At 39.6% G+C, this 19,168-nt stretch overlaps 1 protein-coding gene across 2 annotated transcripts; it reads left to right on the forward strand.

The window, feature by feature from the left end:
- The first annotated feature begins 2,125 nt into the window (after nt 1–2,125).
- On the forward strand, nt 2,126–11,955 carry LOC118166198 (OCIA domain-containing protein 2-like). Of its 2 annotated transcripts, XM_035324912.1 has the most exons (8): nt 2,126–2,241; nt 2,278–2,302; nt 4,533–4,626; nt 5,472–5,525; nt 7,564–7,611; nt 8,325–8,421; nt 9,362–9,440; nt 11,583–11,955. In XM_035324912.1, exons 1-8 carry the CDS (start codon nt 2,207–2,209, stop codon nt 11,589–11,591), a joined length of 441 nt encoding a protein of 146 aa, XP_035180803.1. In that variant the 5' UTR covers nt 2,126–2,206; the 3' UTR covers nt 11,592–11,955. The 2 variants fall into 2 exon arrangements, with proteins under 2 accessions (XP_035180803.1, XP_035180804.1); XM_035324913.1 differs by lacking the exons at nt 2,126–2,241; nt 2,278–2,302 and adding an exon at nt 4,309–4,433.
- Nucleotides 11,956–19,168: the final 7,213 nt, after the last annotated feature.

The raw sequence follows: 19,168 nt of genomic DNA on the forward strand, positions 1-19,168 counted from the left end.
ACCACATTGATTGATCCACGTGTTGTATCATTATTTCAGTTAAATAAAAAATGCATAGTTAGGGATTTCTTCACAAGGCAGTTAAGAGTGTATACAGTTCATTCATACCTTAACAATTGCAAAGTTAGGTTGAGAAAACGGCAATAATGTTATGGTAAAGATGTGTAAAAAACTTATGTTTGTTCAACAACTCAATGCAAATAAAGTTATTTTGGAGAATGGTGGTTGTCTTTCCAAGACACAATGCCCCCAGATACTGGAATACTTTTAAGTTCCTCCGGTAGGAGGAACTCAGCATGTGTGCTGAGTACTAGTATTAGTCGTTGAGTTTAATCATATTTTGATGACCTGGACTCCTTCCTTTTGCCGCATTCTTGACATTACTGCCTTCAGCTTTCATCCCAAGTGGGAGAGGTACCAGGAAGCTGCTTAAAGAGCTACCTATCTGGGGGGTTCTTCATTATGTTGAAGAGGAAGTGTCACTGAATAAGTTATAATTCTGGAGAAATGTATTCTGAAGAAAATGTAAGAGGTTAATGGCAGGCTGCAAGCTATTTGGTGTTCAAAAGGGATTTGAATAATGCTCTCAGTGATATGCTTTAACTTTTGGTTAGCCCTGTAGTGGTCAGGCAGTTGGACTTGATGATCTTTGTAGGTCTCTTCCAAATGAACTACTTTTTTTTTTTTTTTGTATTATTTATTATATATTATTTATACTCAGAATTTTTGTCTCTATGAAGATGTAACACTTATATCTGTGCTGCAGCAGTTAGAAACCTCATCAGTCATTAGTATTTTCCAGTCAAGCTTTTTATGCAACTGTCTGCACAGATAGGCTTCTTGAGCAGATAAGAATATGAAAATGTTGTGTCTTTGATTGACATAAATCACTTTAAAGTTTTATGCATTTTTTGCATCTTTGATCTCCTTTTTTACATTGAGTGACAAGAGACAGACAGAACATTAAATTGCTTTTAGTCAGGGTGAGGTAGACAGTGAAGGGCTGGTAGTTTTCCCAACATTATGTAGATTTTCAAACTTATTTTTTTTTCACACACAAGGGTCATTGTCATTTTTTGAGAGTGGCTGAGAATGAAGCATAGCGGGGCAGTGAAAGAAGTTACCAGTTTTACAGATTTGCGTGAGTACAAGGCTTAAATGAGACTTTTTACCAAGGTGAGAGAAGGTCACGTTGCTTCTGCTTCATCACTTAAAAAAGCATTGCTGTCTGAATGTCCGATGTGCGTGAAGCAGACACTACATGAACTTTACAGCTGTGTAACTGACCCAAAAATAAGCACAGGAAATGGTTTATACAGTAATATTTTGAATGCCAAAAACCATTCAGGTTATTAAATTGTTGCATATGTTTCCTATTTAACTCTGTCCTTCCCGGTCACTTGAGCCTTGCTTAGTGCCACAGTCCTGAGAAGCTACTTTCTGAAGAGCAGCTGTGCTATCTCTGATGATAAAGAAAGTGACAGACCATGCAGGAAGGTGCTAGGTTAAAAAATACAGTTTTGATGTTTGAATTGCTCTAGAAATAAATGGTATTCCTTCTTGCTTTTCCCTAGTAGCATAAGTTTAAGACATAGAAGATGGCTTCTATTTGTTCCTATTTAATTAGTTAGTTAGTTAATTTACATCTGCAAACAGATTGTGTTTGTTGGAAATTCAGGTGTGGTTTGTGTTAGGCTTGGGTCACAGGTGCGTGGAATCAAAACTTCACATCAGGAATGGGGGTGGAACCAGTACAGGGATTTTTGACAGCACACTAAATATGCTAATTTTTTGACCTACAATACAATCAACATTAGAAAAGTTTTGGGTGACTTACTCATATTCGTTCTCACTTCTTTATGATTGTGAGTGCTGTGCTACGTGATGTTTCAGCATATAATTGTACTTAATGACTTTCCTGTTTGAATTCAGCTACCTGTAACTTTATATTGCTAATATACTGTTACTGTGCTGTAAACTGTATATAATCAGGTGACTGGATGCAATCTGCTGTGAGAAAATAGATTTATATTCCTTTTAACTTGGACATTACTGTCTCTAGGTGAACACTGAATTTGTGCTGTTAATATGATACTTTGGCTTCTGTTCTGATCTTTGTACCTAGGAGAAAGAGAGGTAGCCAGGTATAAAATACATCATTTCTGCTGACTAAGGTTAGCAGCAAAGGACAAGAAGAAGAAAGACGATGTCTGCTGAAACTACCAAAGAGGAAAACCAGACATCTGGCTCCCAAACTACCAAAGAGGAAAACCAGACATCTCCACCTGTGCAAGTTGGATGGGTAAGCTGTGTTTCCTCCCTTTTCTTCTCGATGCTATTGCTAGGGAATAAGTGGGAGTTTACTTTGTTCATTCTTACCGAAGAGAGAAACAAAGATCCTTTACCTTAAGCCAACAGATGAAGAGAAGAAAGGGCTATGTGTTCTACCTCCTCATTCACTGGTCAGAAGGCAAGGCATTTTTGAGTGTTAAGCCCCTGGAATAGTACATGAATTACATTAGTTACAAACTGTCAGAGCCTTGGTGTCTGAGTATTCATTCAGTATAATCTGTCCCTGTGTCAAGCTGTGTGTGTGTGTGTGTATGTGTATGTTTAGAACATGAACCTGCCCTACTGTCTTACAGAAGCTGAGAGATCCCCTCAGCCAGAGAAGTCAGCTATCCATGGGGGTTCAGACTTCACCATAAGCAAGTAGTTACCCAAAAGGAATTTAAATGCAATGTGACCTTGCTGATAATCAGTCACCGTCAGAGAGCAGCAGAACTGGGCTGCTGTGCGAGGGAAGGTGACCTGGGAGCCACAAGTGACAGCAAGGCAGGCAGGGGTTGCGACCTCGTGTGCAAGGAGTGCAATCCCACAGTATAGAAAAAAAAAGAGGAGCATGGTAGGTCCAGTGATATTAACCAGACAACCCTAATTGATTGCTGGATGATTGCTGGGCATGTCCATAGGAATATGGCAGGTCTGAGGGTAAAGCAGTAAGTCAAGTTAGCAAGGCAAAGTATGGCAAACTGCCACATGCAGGCATACCTACAGCGCAGTTAAGGTGACAGCCTGACTTAAATGCAGTTCCTGAGGCAAGAGGCAGAGACCTGGGGCACAGCATCTTGCAGCTCTTTCTCCCAGTTTACTTGTTTTCACAGAAATGTAATTCAGTGCTGTACAACCACACCATATGACAGCTGACTTTGAGCCCTAACTAACACCCGGGCAGGGTGTGTATTGGGGCAGAAAGGTTGCAAAGCCTGAGGCTGATCTCAAGCCTCTGGCACTCGTTACCTTATCTTTCACTTAGCCTGTTTGGATTTTATTGTATTTGCTGTGACCTTGCTGTGAAATCAGTTTGAAGTCAGTTCTCTGGGGTTTATGCAAGCAGCACTGCTGTTAACTTCAGTGGGAGCAGTGCTCGAAAAAGGACCAAGATTATTAATTAGCTAAAATGTGAAATGGGTGGCTGCAGCTAATAAATGCATTTTGTTGTTATGTTTACAAAATTATGGGCCAGTTGGGCATAAAATGAGTTAGTATCCTGTAGTAGCCCAATGTACTCTTTTTCCCAAGCTACCACTTGAAATGTATGGAATTTCTATGAATTACCATGAAATGTAAGTTTTTGCTTTCAATAATAGGTACATTTGTAGGTGGTATGACATTATAGAAAAAAATGCCAACATTTCAGCTAATTTTGACTCATGGTAACAGCTACAGAGATCCTGGAGCAAATATTTTGGAGCAAGGACTGTTCTATATATTTCAGATGTCCCATAATGATACCATAAGTGCTAACAGTAATAACCGAGTCATCTCTTAAAGAAAGAAAAATAATCTACTGATAATCACATCTCAATACTCAGGACAGCAGAATGAAAGAGAGAATACTGACACTTTTCTTCAATTAAAATAAAAGGGGGGAAAAGAGCCATCCATTACACTAAAACCAAACCTGTTGGCAAGCTAGTTATTACGAAGGTGAAGCAAGTGTAGTTGACTTCAGTTAATGTCAAGAATATGTTTAATCTGCTCAGAGAGAAAGTCAGGCTAGTCAGGGGAATCTGACAGAGCTCGTGTTGATCCTGTTCTGAATACCTGCAAAAATCTGCTCCTGCTGAACTTGAACTGACTTCAGAACTGGGCAGAACTTTGTTGTTAGAAACTACCACACTGACTTTACTTCCTGTAAGTTCTTTCTCAGAAAGCTGTTGTAGCTCGCGAGAATAGAATGGTCAACAGAAATAAAGCAACATACTTCTGGGGTAAGTAGCAACTGAGCTATTTTAGGAAAGTATAGGTCAACAGGATGAGCAGTTTTAACCTGTGTAGTTCTTTCTGTGGCTGTATCGGGTTGTAAAGTATTAAATCTCACGGCTATCAACAAAACAAGGAGTTTGGCTTTTTTAGATGGTTCTTGCATGGTATTTTATTCACGTGTTAGATTATTTGTCTTCTTTAATGGATTTTTTTCCTTCCTGTGAGGTTAAATTCAGTAAGCTAACTCAGGTTTATCCTTTCAGCCAATGTTCTATTGTCCCATCTCACAAGTTCACAGTGATGGAGAGATTTCAAGGATCCGCAAAGAATGCAAAAAGGAAAGTTTCTGGTACAGAGGTGAGTGATCCAAGCTTTTTTTTTTAACACACCAGTGATGATTTCTTGATTTAGCTGTGCAGAACTGGCTGCAAAATGCTGTTCCATTTGTTGCAGTACATTATTTTTTGTTGTTGAATATTATTGGGGGTTAACTCTGCCACCGTAGTCTAAGCTGAGGAATACTTCAGATTGGATTATTTGTGTAACCATTGTAGGTAAAGGCAGCTGAATTAAACTCTTGTTTTATATGAACTTTAACAATCATAGAGCTGGCATTATTCATGAAGTCAGTGATTAAAACAACATTAGGATTTTTTAACTTTTTTTGCGTACTTATGTGTGCATTTGAATGAAAGAGAGATATGGCTATGTGGCTTGGGTTTGTGAAATTCTTTAGGTGCTAGGACATCTAAAAGATTGAATACTTGGTGTTTTAGTGCCTTTTAAGCTCACCACATCAGTTTGTAACTAGATTATACATTTTCTGTAAGAAGATTGAAAAGTATTTCAGCATTTAACTGGAGCTGCTGTCATTACTTGTGTTGCAGTATTGAGGGGAGTTACTAACATTATGGAAGCTAGTATTTAATACATACATGTAATGTGTTAGCTCCAGATGTCACAGCATGCCTAAGGTCTGGCAATGTGTCAGCGCATCCTTGCTTTGAAGAGATAGTAATCTAAACAAGCAGGTGTTGTAGTGAATTAAGATAGCACACTGTGTTAATTTTTAGAAGATAAGTAATGTATTAAACACTATAATCATATAAAACATGGATTTAACATATTGAAGTTATATATTTAACAAATAAGTAACATTTTTTGGCTGATCCCAGATATGTTCCTTCTTTTTATTTTTACAGCTCTTCCTTTGTCTCTTGGGAGCATGCTTGTCACCCAGGGACTAGTCTCGAAAGGTAAATAGGAAAAATACACGATGGGCCTAAGTTATGAAGTTGAGACTCTGGAATTCCAGCTGAAATACAAATTTCCCCAAAGCCTGCTGTTTTTCAAGATCAATATTCTTCTCACTCATCACTGTTGTTATAATGATTTGTTTGTTGTGTATGCATCGCTGCGTTCATTCTTTTGAGAGAACATTAACTGAAAAGAGAATTCAAGAATTAAGACTGGTGACTAGATTCTGTCACCATGATCATGTGCACTCAGGTAGAGACTTCTCTGGGGCCGCTTGTGGGGTGGGATATTGTACAACCTGAGCAGGGGCATCAGAATCTGGTGCTGTAACTCTGTTTATTTGAATAGTGCTGGCAGTCATTTTACAGTGACCACATACCAATATGAATACAGCTTTGGTGCAAAGGGACAAGGAATGCTGCCAAAGTGAGGAGACAGAGCGTTCTTTATAGGGGTGGCTTGCAATCTGCAGGCCAACACAAAGGAAAATTGTATTCTGTTTATGTGGTGAGTGAGCCTGCTTCTACACATTGCACCTTGAGTTCCTCTTCTGGGGTCCAGGACTAATAACAATTTGAGGAAAGTGTTTCGGGTGAAGGGCATCTACCCTGAAGACTGCTATGATGGGTGTATCCAACAGGAGAAAATAATCTAGTCCTTCAGCCTGTGTCAGCAGCTGGTTACAGCAACAGCAGATGGGAGGAGAGAGAAATCACAGGCCTGAAGGAAGGAGACAAGAATCCAGGGACTCCAAGGGATAGGTGGAGGAGTAAATGGAGGAGGTGGAAATGGCTCAGTCTTTTCTCACTGTGTGTGGCTGCAAGTCCCTTGTGTCCAGCCACTGTGACCATGCTTCCTGCCTCAACTCATTCTATTCTAAACTGAGATGGTCAGGAGGCCCAGAGTGGGGAACCTGAAAGTTGTGCTAGACCACAAGGGGCTAATATGGATTCCCTGAGGCATCCTTGACCTATGAGCTTGTAGGCAGATGGGGAGGGAAAGGACAAGGGTAAGTGTGTGAGGGAAGGCAAGGGATTGCATACATGTTGCTGAAAAGGGTGAGCAGTGATGGGAAGGGCGTGGGGTTGTCACAGTAGCTAGCATGCTCTGGCACTGGATCGTCTTCACAGTTTTTCTCCATTGTACCTGGACATTTCCAGGCTCATTCCAGGCTGAATGCTCCTCAGTCTAATGGCTGCTCTCAGATGACTGCAGCACACTGGCTCTAGAAGAAGCTAGAGCTTCCTTCAGAGCCTCATTAATACGGTCTGAATGCGTGTAACAGCAAAACCCGTGTTTGCTTCCCTTCTTTGCCATGGCAATCTTGCTGCGTGGAGCTCCCCTCCACAGCATGGCGCTCCTGTGCCAGACACACGCTGTCGGAGGCATACTGGTTCCAGTTCCTGGTGCTCACTGGGGAGAGTTGGATTTTGGTGAGAAAATCTAAAGATAATCTTTTAGTCTTATTACTTGTTCATCACACTGTGTTCTCTTAAAGGCCAGTTGGTCAGTAGGATCTCTTCCCTCCAGGGGAGGCAGCTAGGCATCTGTGGTACAGTTTACACTAGTCTGATCAATACCCCCAGGAGACTATCACAGAAGAGTTTGGGACTACTTCTCAGCACAAGGAGCAGGACCCTAAGTAAGAGATCTGAGATCACTATTTAACTATAAGGTTGGTTTGTGCTGAAACGTAAGCCATCATCTCCTCCTGCAGTGCTGCAGGTGTTGCCACTGGGAGCCATGCTGCCTTCATATCGACGTACGCTCCAAACCACTGCCTGAAATGAGTCCTGCAAATTCCAGATACGTTTTTCCTCCTATGATTTAGGACAGCACCAAAACAGGTGCACTAAGAACTAGTGGAATGGAAAAATGTTCTGCTATTCCTAAATCTAATTGGATTTTATTTATTTATTTATTTTGTACTTTCTTTACCTTCAGAACTGAAAAAGCTTGTATGAAAACTACCATCTTTGATTTTGAGTGCTGGTGAATTTCTCAATTGAATAAGCATTCTATTTTCTTTTATTGTAGGCATTTTGTCAGCAAACCCAAAACTCGGAGCATTACCTAAGATGGCAAGTAAGTTGGACCGAATTCTGAAATAAAGATTATTTACAGGCAATGTGCAGACCCCAGATGCATCTCTCTGAATCTCTTTTCAAACTCTTCCTTTTTGGAAATGATGAGATGTTACCAGAGTGATTAGGGAAATCATAATTCTGTTGAGTTTAAAAATAAATATGTATGAAATAAATATATATGAAATAAGACTTCTGTAATGTAAACATATTCAGTGTTAGCTTATACTTACTTATCTATCCTCTCAATTTGGTAAAAACTCACATCACCTTTGTATTATAAAAATATAATGTTAGCCTTATTGATCACCTGTGCTTAGCAGATCACATAGTTTACGATATCAAGGAACCACTGTACTATAGAAAATAGTATCTTCCTTTTCATGTGTTCGTTTGATATATCCTGTCTAGTTTATGACAAAATAAAAGTACAGAGAGTGTACAATGCACTAATGTGACTTTTAAACGGCAAGAAATGAAGTTGATTCCTTTTTCAGCAGTAGTTTAATGGAAAATGGAGGATGTTGAAGTAATATTTTTATTCTAAAAATAATATTATATTATTTTGAAATAATTCCTGTATAACATTATATACGCTTGTAACATTCTTGAAGAAAACATGCTACACACGCTTCATCATAGGATTAAACTGTAGCCACTTGCAGACTCTTGATGTAAACTCTTGCATTAACATTTTGTTATCTGTTTTTATAGTTGCTGGTGTCTTGGGCTTTGGCATAGGAAAGATGTCATACATAGGAGAATGCCAAAAAAAGTTTCAGAAAAGTGGCTATGGTCCGAAAAAAAAAAGGTTTGTGTTTATTCTTGGGCCTTTGAGTCCTCCTTGGTACTGTACATCAGGCCAACTATACTGCAGATTATTTTTTTTTACACTATTCTCATGCCTTAACAACAATTTCAACCTTACCACACATTTCAGCTTCCTTGGCTTTGTCTGAACGTACACTGTCATGTCAAGTCATGAAGACCACCAACTACAAAGGCATTTTTTCCTCCTTGCAACTCTATCATAGATGTCAATGCTTGCCACCTGTCAGCTCCATGTTTTAGTCATTGTTTTCTAAACGTTACATAAAGTACTCTTTCCTGTCGAATCACACTTCGACTCTCCTTCTAACCTCCTCCTTCAGCTGCTAGTACTACTTTCCGTTCCCAATATCGTTTCTCAAATGCATTTTTCACACATAAAATGCACTTCCAAAATTCTGTCCACAAAATTGTTCTCATCTGTCCTTTCACATCCTTCCCACAGACCCCACTGTGAGGTTTATGCCTATGAAAATGCCTTGCCGATAATGGGAAGCTTCATTGTTTGTGTATCTCCTATCTCTACTGCCATTTTCCCCTCACATAACAAAGCTATTACTTTCCTCACATCATGATACACCAGGTGGCTCTTTGTCACTCTTCCATAACAAAACCTTTGCTCCTAGCTCTGCTTGGTCACTATTGCTAGGTGCAATGTCAAGGACCATCTTTTCGTGCTTAGACATTCCTGTTATATTTTGGTGATTGCTGTAAATAGTAGTTAAGAATAATAATTAATGGGGTGGCATTGGTTGAGACGCTTAGATGTAATCTTCAGTTTATGTGAATTAAAGCAATTACAACAATTGGAGAACACAGGCAAGAGATTACTTCTTCAAGAACATTTATCAGTATGCTTTATGGCTGTATTAGAAGAAATCCAGTGAAATTCTTGAATGCTTTATTTGCTTTCAATATTGTAGGCATTGTCATCACACGTGCAAAGAATGTGAAGCAAAACTGAAATCAAAGGAGAAGGAAGGCTCAGCATCTTACTCCCAGGTAGGCATCCTTGACATTTAAAATAAGTTTCATTTTATTTTCCATGCTCAATTTATTCTTCATGCTGTGCATTATCCAAGAAAATATTATCTAGCCATGGTTAGTTGTGTGTTTTTTTGTTTGTTTGTTTTCTTCTTACTATATATATATTGCTTTACATACCTTTCATGTTAATTATAAACACCTCATTTCTGAAGAATTTCTCATTTTTCTGTAACCGTCTCAACAGGAGTACTGTGTATTTACCTAATGGGAATTCATTTAGATTGACTACTTGTATGAAAACAAATGTAACTCCTTTCTATTTCTAACTTTTTAACTTAAGAATCAAATAATTATGGCTAATGTTGATATTTTAAAATACATTGAGATACTGAGATTCTAAAAGCAGACATCCTTCTGGGTGGATTTTTTTATTTTTTATTATTTTATTTTTATTTTTTTCCTGGCATCCAGTATTATGGTTTTGTCAGAGCCTTAGTGAGGGCACTAAAAAGCAGTACTATCCTGGGAGGACATGGGGGTGAGAAATGAAAGAACAACCACACAGCGTGGTGGAGGAGTTGACCCATGTGATGTTTTCTCTCCAGAAAGGGGAAAGGCCCCTTTGAGAAAAAGGAGGGATTACAGGCTGGAAAGCAGGCGAGTGTTTAAATGCACTTTCCCTCTTTGTCTATGAAAAACAGGCGTGCAGCTGGGCTTTCTAAAAGCATTTTCACACATTCTGCTTGTGGTAATCTGGCCTACATTTCTCACAGGCAGGAGAATGTGTGAAAGTGTTTGCAAATAGCTTGGCTGCAGGGAAGAGAGGGAGCAGAGGGCCTATCTGAATTCCTGCCACGAGAGTTTCTTGTGGCTCTAGCTGTAGCTCAGAACAGACGTCTGATGTGGAAATGATTGGATTAAGTCTCTTTGGCCTGTATTACATAGGAATTTAGACAAGGATGTCAATAATGGTCCCTTCCTTGCTCTAAAGTGCATTGCTGCAGACAGTCCGTAAGGAGGAGTATCCTTGCAGAACCTGCTTACCTGCCCAGAAGCAGATGGTAATGGATGTTTCATCAAACAGGATTGTTACCAAGGAAGCCATTAGAAGAAATTCCCTATTTTCATCAACCTTGCCGTTGCTTGAGCGTTTTATGTCAAGAGCTGCAAGGGCTCAGCACCTGTCAGAAAAGACACTTTGGCTCAGACTCACCTCATAGGATTGCTGCCAAAACGGGCAGTACACCTCTTGTGGAGATCTCTTATGGAGATCATGGAGCAATGTGGCCAGCCAGATTGGCTTCCTGCTTTAGCTAAAAATCAAGTCCTTGAGGAAAGGGAAGGAAAAAAAAAAATCCAGAAAACCTTTCTGAGGGGTAACTAGCTCGTACCAGCACAAAAAAGGGAGAGAGGCAGACATTGCTAACTGTGATTGAATGACACTCGAAATCCACTAGCAGTCATGAGCTTCTTCATGCCCTGCACTACTGTGCTGGTTAAATGCCCTTGAAGATTTCTCTCAAATTAATGTTTGCTTATGCATACCAATATTCTCACCCATTTAAAATAAAGACCCCAAAGCATATTCAATTGAGGATGAACAATTACTACCTCAGTATTGAATTAAGCATTGATGGCTATGGTGGGATTTGCCTCCACTGTTGTCAGGGCTGGATCTTGCGGAACCTAAAGTCCAAATACAAGAGACCTTTACTTTCTCAGCCTTTTCCCTTAATCAGACTTCCTGAAAGTCTTATACACCTTCTGGTGTATAAGTACTTCTACACCTTCTGCTGTATAAGTACCAATTAGCTTTTAAACAAATTCCAAATTGTCTCAAATACAAAAGAGTCTTGCAGCTATATGAAGGGAAGAATGCAGGATGCCACAGCTGCCTCTGTGTTCTTCCCAAAATGGGTCCTGGGATTTCTGTTGTGTGTCTGTGCTAAGCATGCATCCCAAGCTTTGGCATTGCCTAGGGGGATCGCCCAGTTAAAACTGTGCTCATGCTGCTGAGTCCAAGGGCAATTTCTGTTATCCTCAGGGACTTTGCAGAAATCTCAGAGCAATCACCAAGAAGCTGCACATTGCATACTGAAAATAAGGTGCCACTCAGCTTAATGATTTAAATGATGTATCCTTTTGTCCAATTTACAGATCTGGTGAAGGTGACAAAAATTCTATGGACCAGCCTCTTCTTTCAAGTCTTTATTTTGTAGAGAAGACATAATGCCTTTAGTTTAGTGTAGATCACCCTACCTGAAGTAGCTGCATAATCTTAATATGGTTCTGTCCATAGCAAATACGAGTTTCTTGTAATGTAATGTACTTTTTTAGTTTTTCCTCTCCATTCTCAGCATGTGCTTTTTATTTTTTTATTTTTTTCCTCCCTTCAGTGCAGTTTAGCACTTAGTGCTGAAATAGTAGAGTTGAGAAAGAAGCCTGAGGGTACGTTCTGTATACAAACAGCAGGACATACGAGCATTCATGAGTTATCTCAGAAAATCAAGAGCAGACACTTCCTCAAACACGGTGATGGTGTTGACTTGAAAACCAGAAGCACAGCTTCTGAAAGGCTGGCTTCACAGCCAGTCAGTAAAGCCTGTCTTCTGTGGTTTTGGTTGGTGGGGTTTTGTTCTACGCTGTGCCTACAGTTTGTGTTCCTTCTTGAACTACCTGAACACAAAAAGACTCTGTGAGCAGGAAGTATAGAATGTAAAAGTAGAAACTAATTATTAATTGGTTGCAACAAGCAAAAGATATTCCAGTTTTAACGAGCTGTTAGACTGAATGCTCACCACCTTGTTAAAGGCAGACTCTCAGAGGTCGTTCCTGTGGTCCCTGTTGCCTCCTGGGGGCTACTGGATGGGTGAAGACAGCTTCGCTACTTAATCGGTAACTTTGTTCAGGTTCCCTATTACTTTGCTGTAATAAATTTACTGTTATACAAAAATTGATTTGTTTTTTTCCTAAATTTATTTCCATACTTTGCAAGAGTCACTACTCTGATGAGCTAATTGTGTTAATTTAGGTTCATGACTTACTGTGGTACTGTTACAAAAAAGGACCCTTTGTGAATCTAAACTGAATTAGCACTAAACTTGTGCATATCAAAGGAAAAATGAGCACAGCTTTTGGGCAAACTGTTCTTTAGGAGGTGTTTAAAAGCATTTTTCTGTACTTTGGGGGATTTACGGTCAAATAATTCTTTAAGCCTGTCAAGTGTCAAGCTCCACAAAATGCTCCCTGGTTTGGGAATTAACAGGGCTGTATGTTTTGGTGAGGCTATTATTTAATTTTGTTAAAATACAATTTCTCCTGTGTTCCTTGACCAACAAATCTAGTCAAGTGTGAAGCCAGGCAACAAGCCTTCGTAATGAGATCAGAGTGATGTTGCAATATTTCTTAAGCATAACTTCAAAAATTTAAGATAGCATAAAATGTAAGGTAACTGACTCCCCCAACAGCACCAGCTATAACAGGACAGGGAAGACTCACAACGCATTCTGTACCCTGTTAATTAGATATAACTGGGGCCAACTGGCTTTCCTTGTGCTGTGCCTTACATGTGTGTTTGAATCTTCCAGGTGGCTGGACGTGCATTCGTGGTGTGAAATCAAACAGATGCTGGATGTTTTTAGATTGGGTGGTTTAGAAGAACTAGCTAAAGTTTTCAGCTCCTTAAGATTTGGCAAAGAGATAGGCAAAAGTGCCTTGGAAGTTCCCAGTTGAAGTTTTGTTGGAAAGCAGATGTTGAGAGTGTTAGCAGTTATACGTCATGATGCAGAAAGGACCACTTAAATGCATGCTGATTATTTTGCTTAATGCAAAAGGAAGACAGGACAAGCTGCACAAAACCATATGTGCTTTCATGGCCAGACCCTCAGGATTTTTCTGCTTGGGATGATAAGCTCCTGATGATAAGCACAGAGTGCTCTGAGAACTCTTAAGTTAGTACAGCTAATTTTGTAGTAATTGCATACAATTTAATGAGCTAACCTATGCTGACTGTTCCTATGATACATTGCATGCAAGTTGGTTAAAGAACTTGTTTTTCTTGAAGAGGAAGATGAATGCATTTAACTTAGGGGTCACCTATTTAAAAAAAATAGGGAAAGATTTGAGGTAATCAGTTGCTTCCATTATCTTTATTTGTCTGGAATACAAGAGGAAGAAATCTCCAGGAGGAAAAATATTTGATTTTATAAAGTTTTAAGCATTGGTTATATAGTGCTAAAACTTTTTGTAGTATTTTCTTGTCCTAGTAAATGATAAATATTCCCTTTTGGCAGGAAGATGTTACAAAAAGGCTAAAAATTCCAATGAACATACACAGCTTCCTACTTGTCATTTGTACCTGGAAAGTAGGGCTTACCTCACCCAGAAATTAGGGAGCGTAGTCGTGTGCTTAGGGATACCATGGCTTTGTTGAAGCCCACAGCCCAGAAGGAAACTGAAAGTGTTACATATCTGATTGCTAAGATTAAGAAAGTAAGTTACAGCCTTCAGTTGTAATGAGTGCATTATGTATGCATTATGTACTTTATGTAAGCCTCAATCCACTCCATGAAACTGTGAAAAAACAAGGGACAAGAGTGTAAGAGGAAACCTGTGTTGACATTAGCCTCCAACACCTGCAATATATTGCTTTCCTCCGGGGACTTTCCTATCAGCTATTTAAAATAATTTCACTAATACTGTATTCAATCCTATTTTAGAAATGTAGTTGTGTTTTAGAAAGGAAAACAATTGCAGGTTGAAAACAAGGCATCTTGCTATTAAAATCCTGACTTTGGGCAAGGCAGCTGGTCTGTAATTCTCATTTAAAACTAGAAATGAAGGGGAGATGAAAGTTTACTATTCAAGTTCTTATAAAGCTGTACCAAAAGTAAGATTTGGGGCTTATTCTATTACATTTTGAGAGAGACTGGGATGATGGGGCATGCGGAGCACCCGCAACTGATGGGAGGGCAGGGCCCTGGGAGAGGCTGGTAAGCAGAGCACCAGCAGGAGATACAACAGCAGCCTGCCGGACCAGGCCAAGGGGGATGTGTGAAGACAGCTAGCTCAGGTGCCACTCTGGTACCTCCCAGAGCGATGCTAATTTGGGAGAACAAGTTTTCACAGCAGGAGGTTAACACCTTACAAAGCTATTAATGTGTTTTTGACAGAGTGGACATGTGGACAAGGGGATCTACTCCATCCTGTGCATCTGCTGAATAGTTTGATTTGTTTTGAGAAGGCTTCCAATTAATTAGGTTCTGAAGAAATAAATGGGACAGTTCTCAAGGACAGTTTAAAACCTAGAAGGCTTGAGACAGCTTCTGGCCAACACACTGGCAGAGAATCTGCCAAAGGAAACATGACCACATTTATTGATGATAAAATGACAGAAGAGCTTTAAAAAAAAAAAAAAAAAAAAAAAAAAAAACCCTCAGTACTGAGAGACTGAGTAATAAGCCTCATTGTCATCAGCAGCACATGAGAAAAAAATGTTAATTGCATCATCTGGCTGGTTTTAAATTACTCTGACATTCTCAGTACGGAGACTGGGGAGTCATGTTGCATGGTTTTCTGAGACAGCAGATCGGTGGTCTAGGACAGCCAAAAGGCAAGTAGAACATTAAAAATACCTAGGAAAATATAGACTTATAAAACACAGTGTGCCCTTATCATGAACATTGTGGTGCTTCCACTCAAAAAGTGCACAACAGAGCTGAGAGAGAGAAAAGGGGAAGGGGAAAAAAATGATCAGAGGTAGAAAAGGGTTTGTTCTCAAGAGATTAAGTAAATAACTCTGCAATTGTTTATGAAGCAAGCCAAGGTGAGGAATATAGTATCTCCATCAAAGACAAATAGGGAAGGAGTAATTGCTGTTTTTCATAAAACAACAACCAGTCAGCACTCAGTAAAATCCAATTTAAATTGAAAGAAGCACTCCTTTACACAGCTCAATTCTGTTATTGCCACAGGATGTGGCGAAAACAAACAAAAATGGGAAATGTGAAACAGCTGGATTTGCACGCTCCAGATGCAGTTGTTACCTCAGGAAGCTCTTACACTCTGATCACTGGAGGATAGGATGGTGTACTAGTGCAGGATCTCTTTTCAGCCAAGGTGAAAGACAGGAGGACCTCTACAGTGATTCTAATGTTCATATAGCTCTTAAAAAAAAAGGGGGGGGGGGGGAAAAAAAAGCTGAGTGTTGCCAAATGAAACAAAACACGCAGTTAATGTTTAAAGTGAAGATTGAAGCGTCTTCATGTACAGAGAACACAAGATCAAAGACTCCTCAGGAAACACATATTGTAATGAAAGGGATTTGTGTGTGGTTCTTTTCGCTGCTTAGTAAGGGTAAAACAGCATTAGCATGGGAGCAGAGGTTTTTCCTGTCATCTTTGACACACAGATTGTCTGAGAGCCATGGCATGTTCAAAGCAAATGCCAGAAAAAAAAACACTTACCTGAAGTTTTAAGTGTTACTTCTCACGTGAGTGTCTTTTGATCATTCAGCAGCAGTGCTGTGCTGGTAAATCACATCAGCAAGCTCAGATATTTCAGAGCAAGAAACAGCTCTAATACCTCCTCCTCGGGGCATACTTAAAGCCTGCCCTTCCCTCGCCCCAGCTGTAGGCTGAGATCTCTGATGACTGCAGTGGACATGCCCAAGCTTATCTCCTGCACGTGTATACTTAAAATAAAAACCCGAAACCTTAGCCATCAGCAAATGCTTGCCACTTAATCTCCCCCAGCCTACAGTTTAGCTCTGTGAATCAAGTAGATGGTCCTAATCTCAGAAGCTGCCCTCGGTTAGGCACAAAGCCTGCCCTTGTCTGCCTCGGGGTTTCCTACCAGGCTGCCCAGCAGGTGACTGCTGGTGGCTCGGCCAGCTGCCACCCAGCCCTGCCTTCCCCTTGTTCATCATCCTCAGCTTGTTGCTGCACAGCCAGAACTCACGGCGGGGCTCCTCCTCATGCACTTGTTGCTCCCGCAGCTTTCATGCTTGGTGACAGCCGTGCATCCTCTAGCAGGTAGAGGCTAAGGGAGCAAACATGAATGTGAGACCTTCATGAAATGTAAGGGGATGAAAAAACAGACTTAGCTCTTCAGCGTAGCCATATACACTGACTGCATGACACTATGTACCAGCAGAAATGTTTTCTATATAGCACTGTGTATTTCCATGACTTAAGCATTGTTAATAGTCCATCATTAATGTTTAGACGTCAGCTACTGCAACCAAAGTCATCCTTTTCTGTATCAGCTACACTATTATAAAATGTTAGTTATCCTAAGACACGATTAGCAATGGTATTTAAAATATAGAATAGAATTAAACCAAACAAAAATGATTCTACTAAAATCGTGTCATTAAATTTATATAGAACTTAAATTTTAGCTGAATTAAAAAATGTACTAGAACTGTGCTTCCAGTGTGGATTATAAAGAATAAATAATGCATATTATTCCACGTGAGGAATGAATTTGCCATTTTGGGCGTTGGAAGCAGTTCATGCTAAGATTGCGTATCCCAATCCTACACATCATCACTGAGCAGCAGGAAGAACTACAAAAAGGTTACACACTAGAGATTTTTTAATCCTGTCTAATTTACTTGGAGCAAGGCAAAGGCAATTTATCAAACTCTTCATTTCTCCTTTGCCTTACAAGATTTTTTCACATGTTAAGGGTAAGTGAAAGCTGCATTTGATTGAATATCCTTTGTATCAGATGCTTGTGCAGTGTTTTTATCATGCATCCCATCAGATTATGATAGTAACACGTACAAGACTTGCTTTTTAGTTTTTCAAAACTGTTCCTGATGCACAGAAGACATTATGACTATATACTGAAACTCTCTATTACCATTCTGCTATAGATGGTAAAATCTCAGGAAATTTTGAATCTCTTAATTGAAAAAAATAACAGTAACTGAGTAGAAATGAGTAAACAAGTGCAAAGCATTAAAGCATTAACATAGGGTAGCACAGTGCCAGCATTGTTAGCATTAAAGAGAGCAAACAAAGAAATGCTTTAGATGATGGCTATTACCGTGTGATTCTTTAAGAATTATAGTTTTAATTTATCTGAATGCACATAAATGAGTCCCCAGGAGATTGCCATCTACTAGCCAGCAGCTCTCAATAGCTGTTTACTTCTTGTCACATTCTACAACCTGAGCATCTATGTGTTTGTAGTTTTGCTGTATTACTTAAATAAAAATACTAGATTTTTTCTTTTTTTCCCCCTTACTTGGAAAGAACAATTCCCTTGTTGCTCTTATGAACTGGAACCTTGCCCTGGCCCAGGCTGTACATGCATGAGACACTCAGGTCCCATCCTTGGTTCAGGGCTCTTTCTAATGCAGCTACTCAGGAGTTCCTCAGAACTTCTGTCAGGTGCTGCTGGCTTACATCCAGTTCTTACATTAGCAAAGAAAATACTTAATCTATGCACCCCAGGCATACCTGTGTGCAAATTTACTTTGGCTTAGCTGAAGTAGTGCAAACCCCTAGAAATAGCTGTAAGGCAAGAGCCCGACATAGCAAAGAGAAGCAAATTTTCCCATTTATTGCCTCGAGATTGAAATCTAAACACAATCTGTTAATTTCCCTAAGCCATTTAACAGGCCACCAAACTACAAAAAGGGCTATTTATAGTGCCATTGTGTCCTTTAACAGATCACAGAGATAAGCCAGCCTGGTTGCAAACCAGAAGGAATGTGTCGCAAGCAAAGCCTTGCTACCAAAGGTCTGATGCACGTGTGGCAGCCAAGGGCCGTAGCTGGATGCACAGCTGTGCTGTGCGCAAGGACGGACTGGGTTCCTCCCTAAGAACAACCATGGGGAAGACTAACAATCCTTCCAGCTTCCAACCAATAGCAGGCAAGTCAGGAAATCTGTGAGCTTGATTTGGAATAGTGCATACTATTTCCTCAGCATTCCACAAATCTGCTTTAGCTTTCATTAGGCAAATTGAATTATTTTTCATGTACACATTTCTCTTCAATCTAGATGTGTTCCAAACAACTTCAGCAGGAACAAACTGCCCCAGAAGTCAGGCTGTGTTCTTACTTTGGACTATAAACATGGCCCTTAATTTGGGCAAAGACAAAAGCATTTAGGACCAAGGTTTTGATAGAGCTTTACCTGTTGCCAAAGAGCTGAGGCACTTTACACAATTCTCTCCCTTTCTGTGCTCATGCACGTTAGTAACAACAGATTTTAGGATAATGCTTCCAGCTCCTTTAAATTGGTCCTGCCAATGCTTATTTTTAAGAATTTTAAGAAATTGTGAGAGCAGTTATTTTAAAACCTTTTTAGAAATGTTCACAGTGAAAAAACAAAACAAAACAAAACAGACTAATTTGCTGGTGTTTGCTTTAGGGTATAGCAGTTAATTTTTTATGCAATTAAAGTTTATTTTGAGGGATAAAGGAAAATTTATTTAGCTTTACAATAAATGTGAATTGAGTTAATTCACATTTATGAATGAACACATAGGTATGAGGGGCCCATAGGACAACTTCAGCTTTTTAATGCCGCTCTCTTTGTTAAGTCAGACGGTAGAAGTAGCCAATTGAAAATTGAAAAGCAAACGAAAATAAAACAACAGAATTGTAAGTTGTTTGATGGTAAACCCAACGTAAGAAAAAAAAGTATGTCCTCTGAGAGAACCTAGCCCTACGCAGCAGAATGAGAACATTACGCTCCATTTAGAAATCCTACATATACACAATGTTA

This window comes from Oxyura jamaicensis, chromosome 4 (assembly GCF_011077185.1).
Source record: "Oxyura jamaicensis isolate SHBP4307 breed ruddy duck chromosome 4, BPBGC_Ojam_1.0, whole genome shotgun sequence".
In the NCBI taxonomy this organism is placed as follows: Eukaryota; Metazoa; Chordata; class Aves; order Anseriformes; family Anatidae; genus Oxyura; species Oxyura jamaicensis.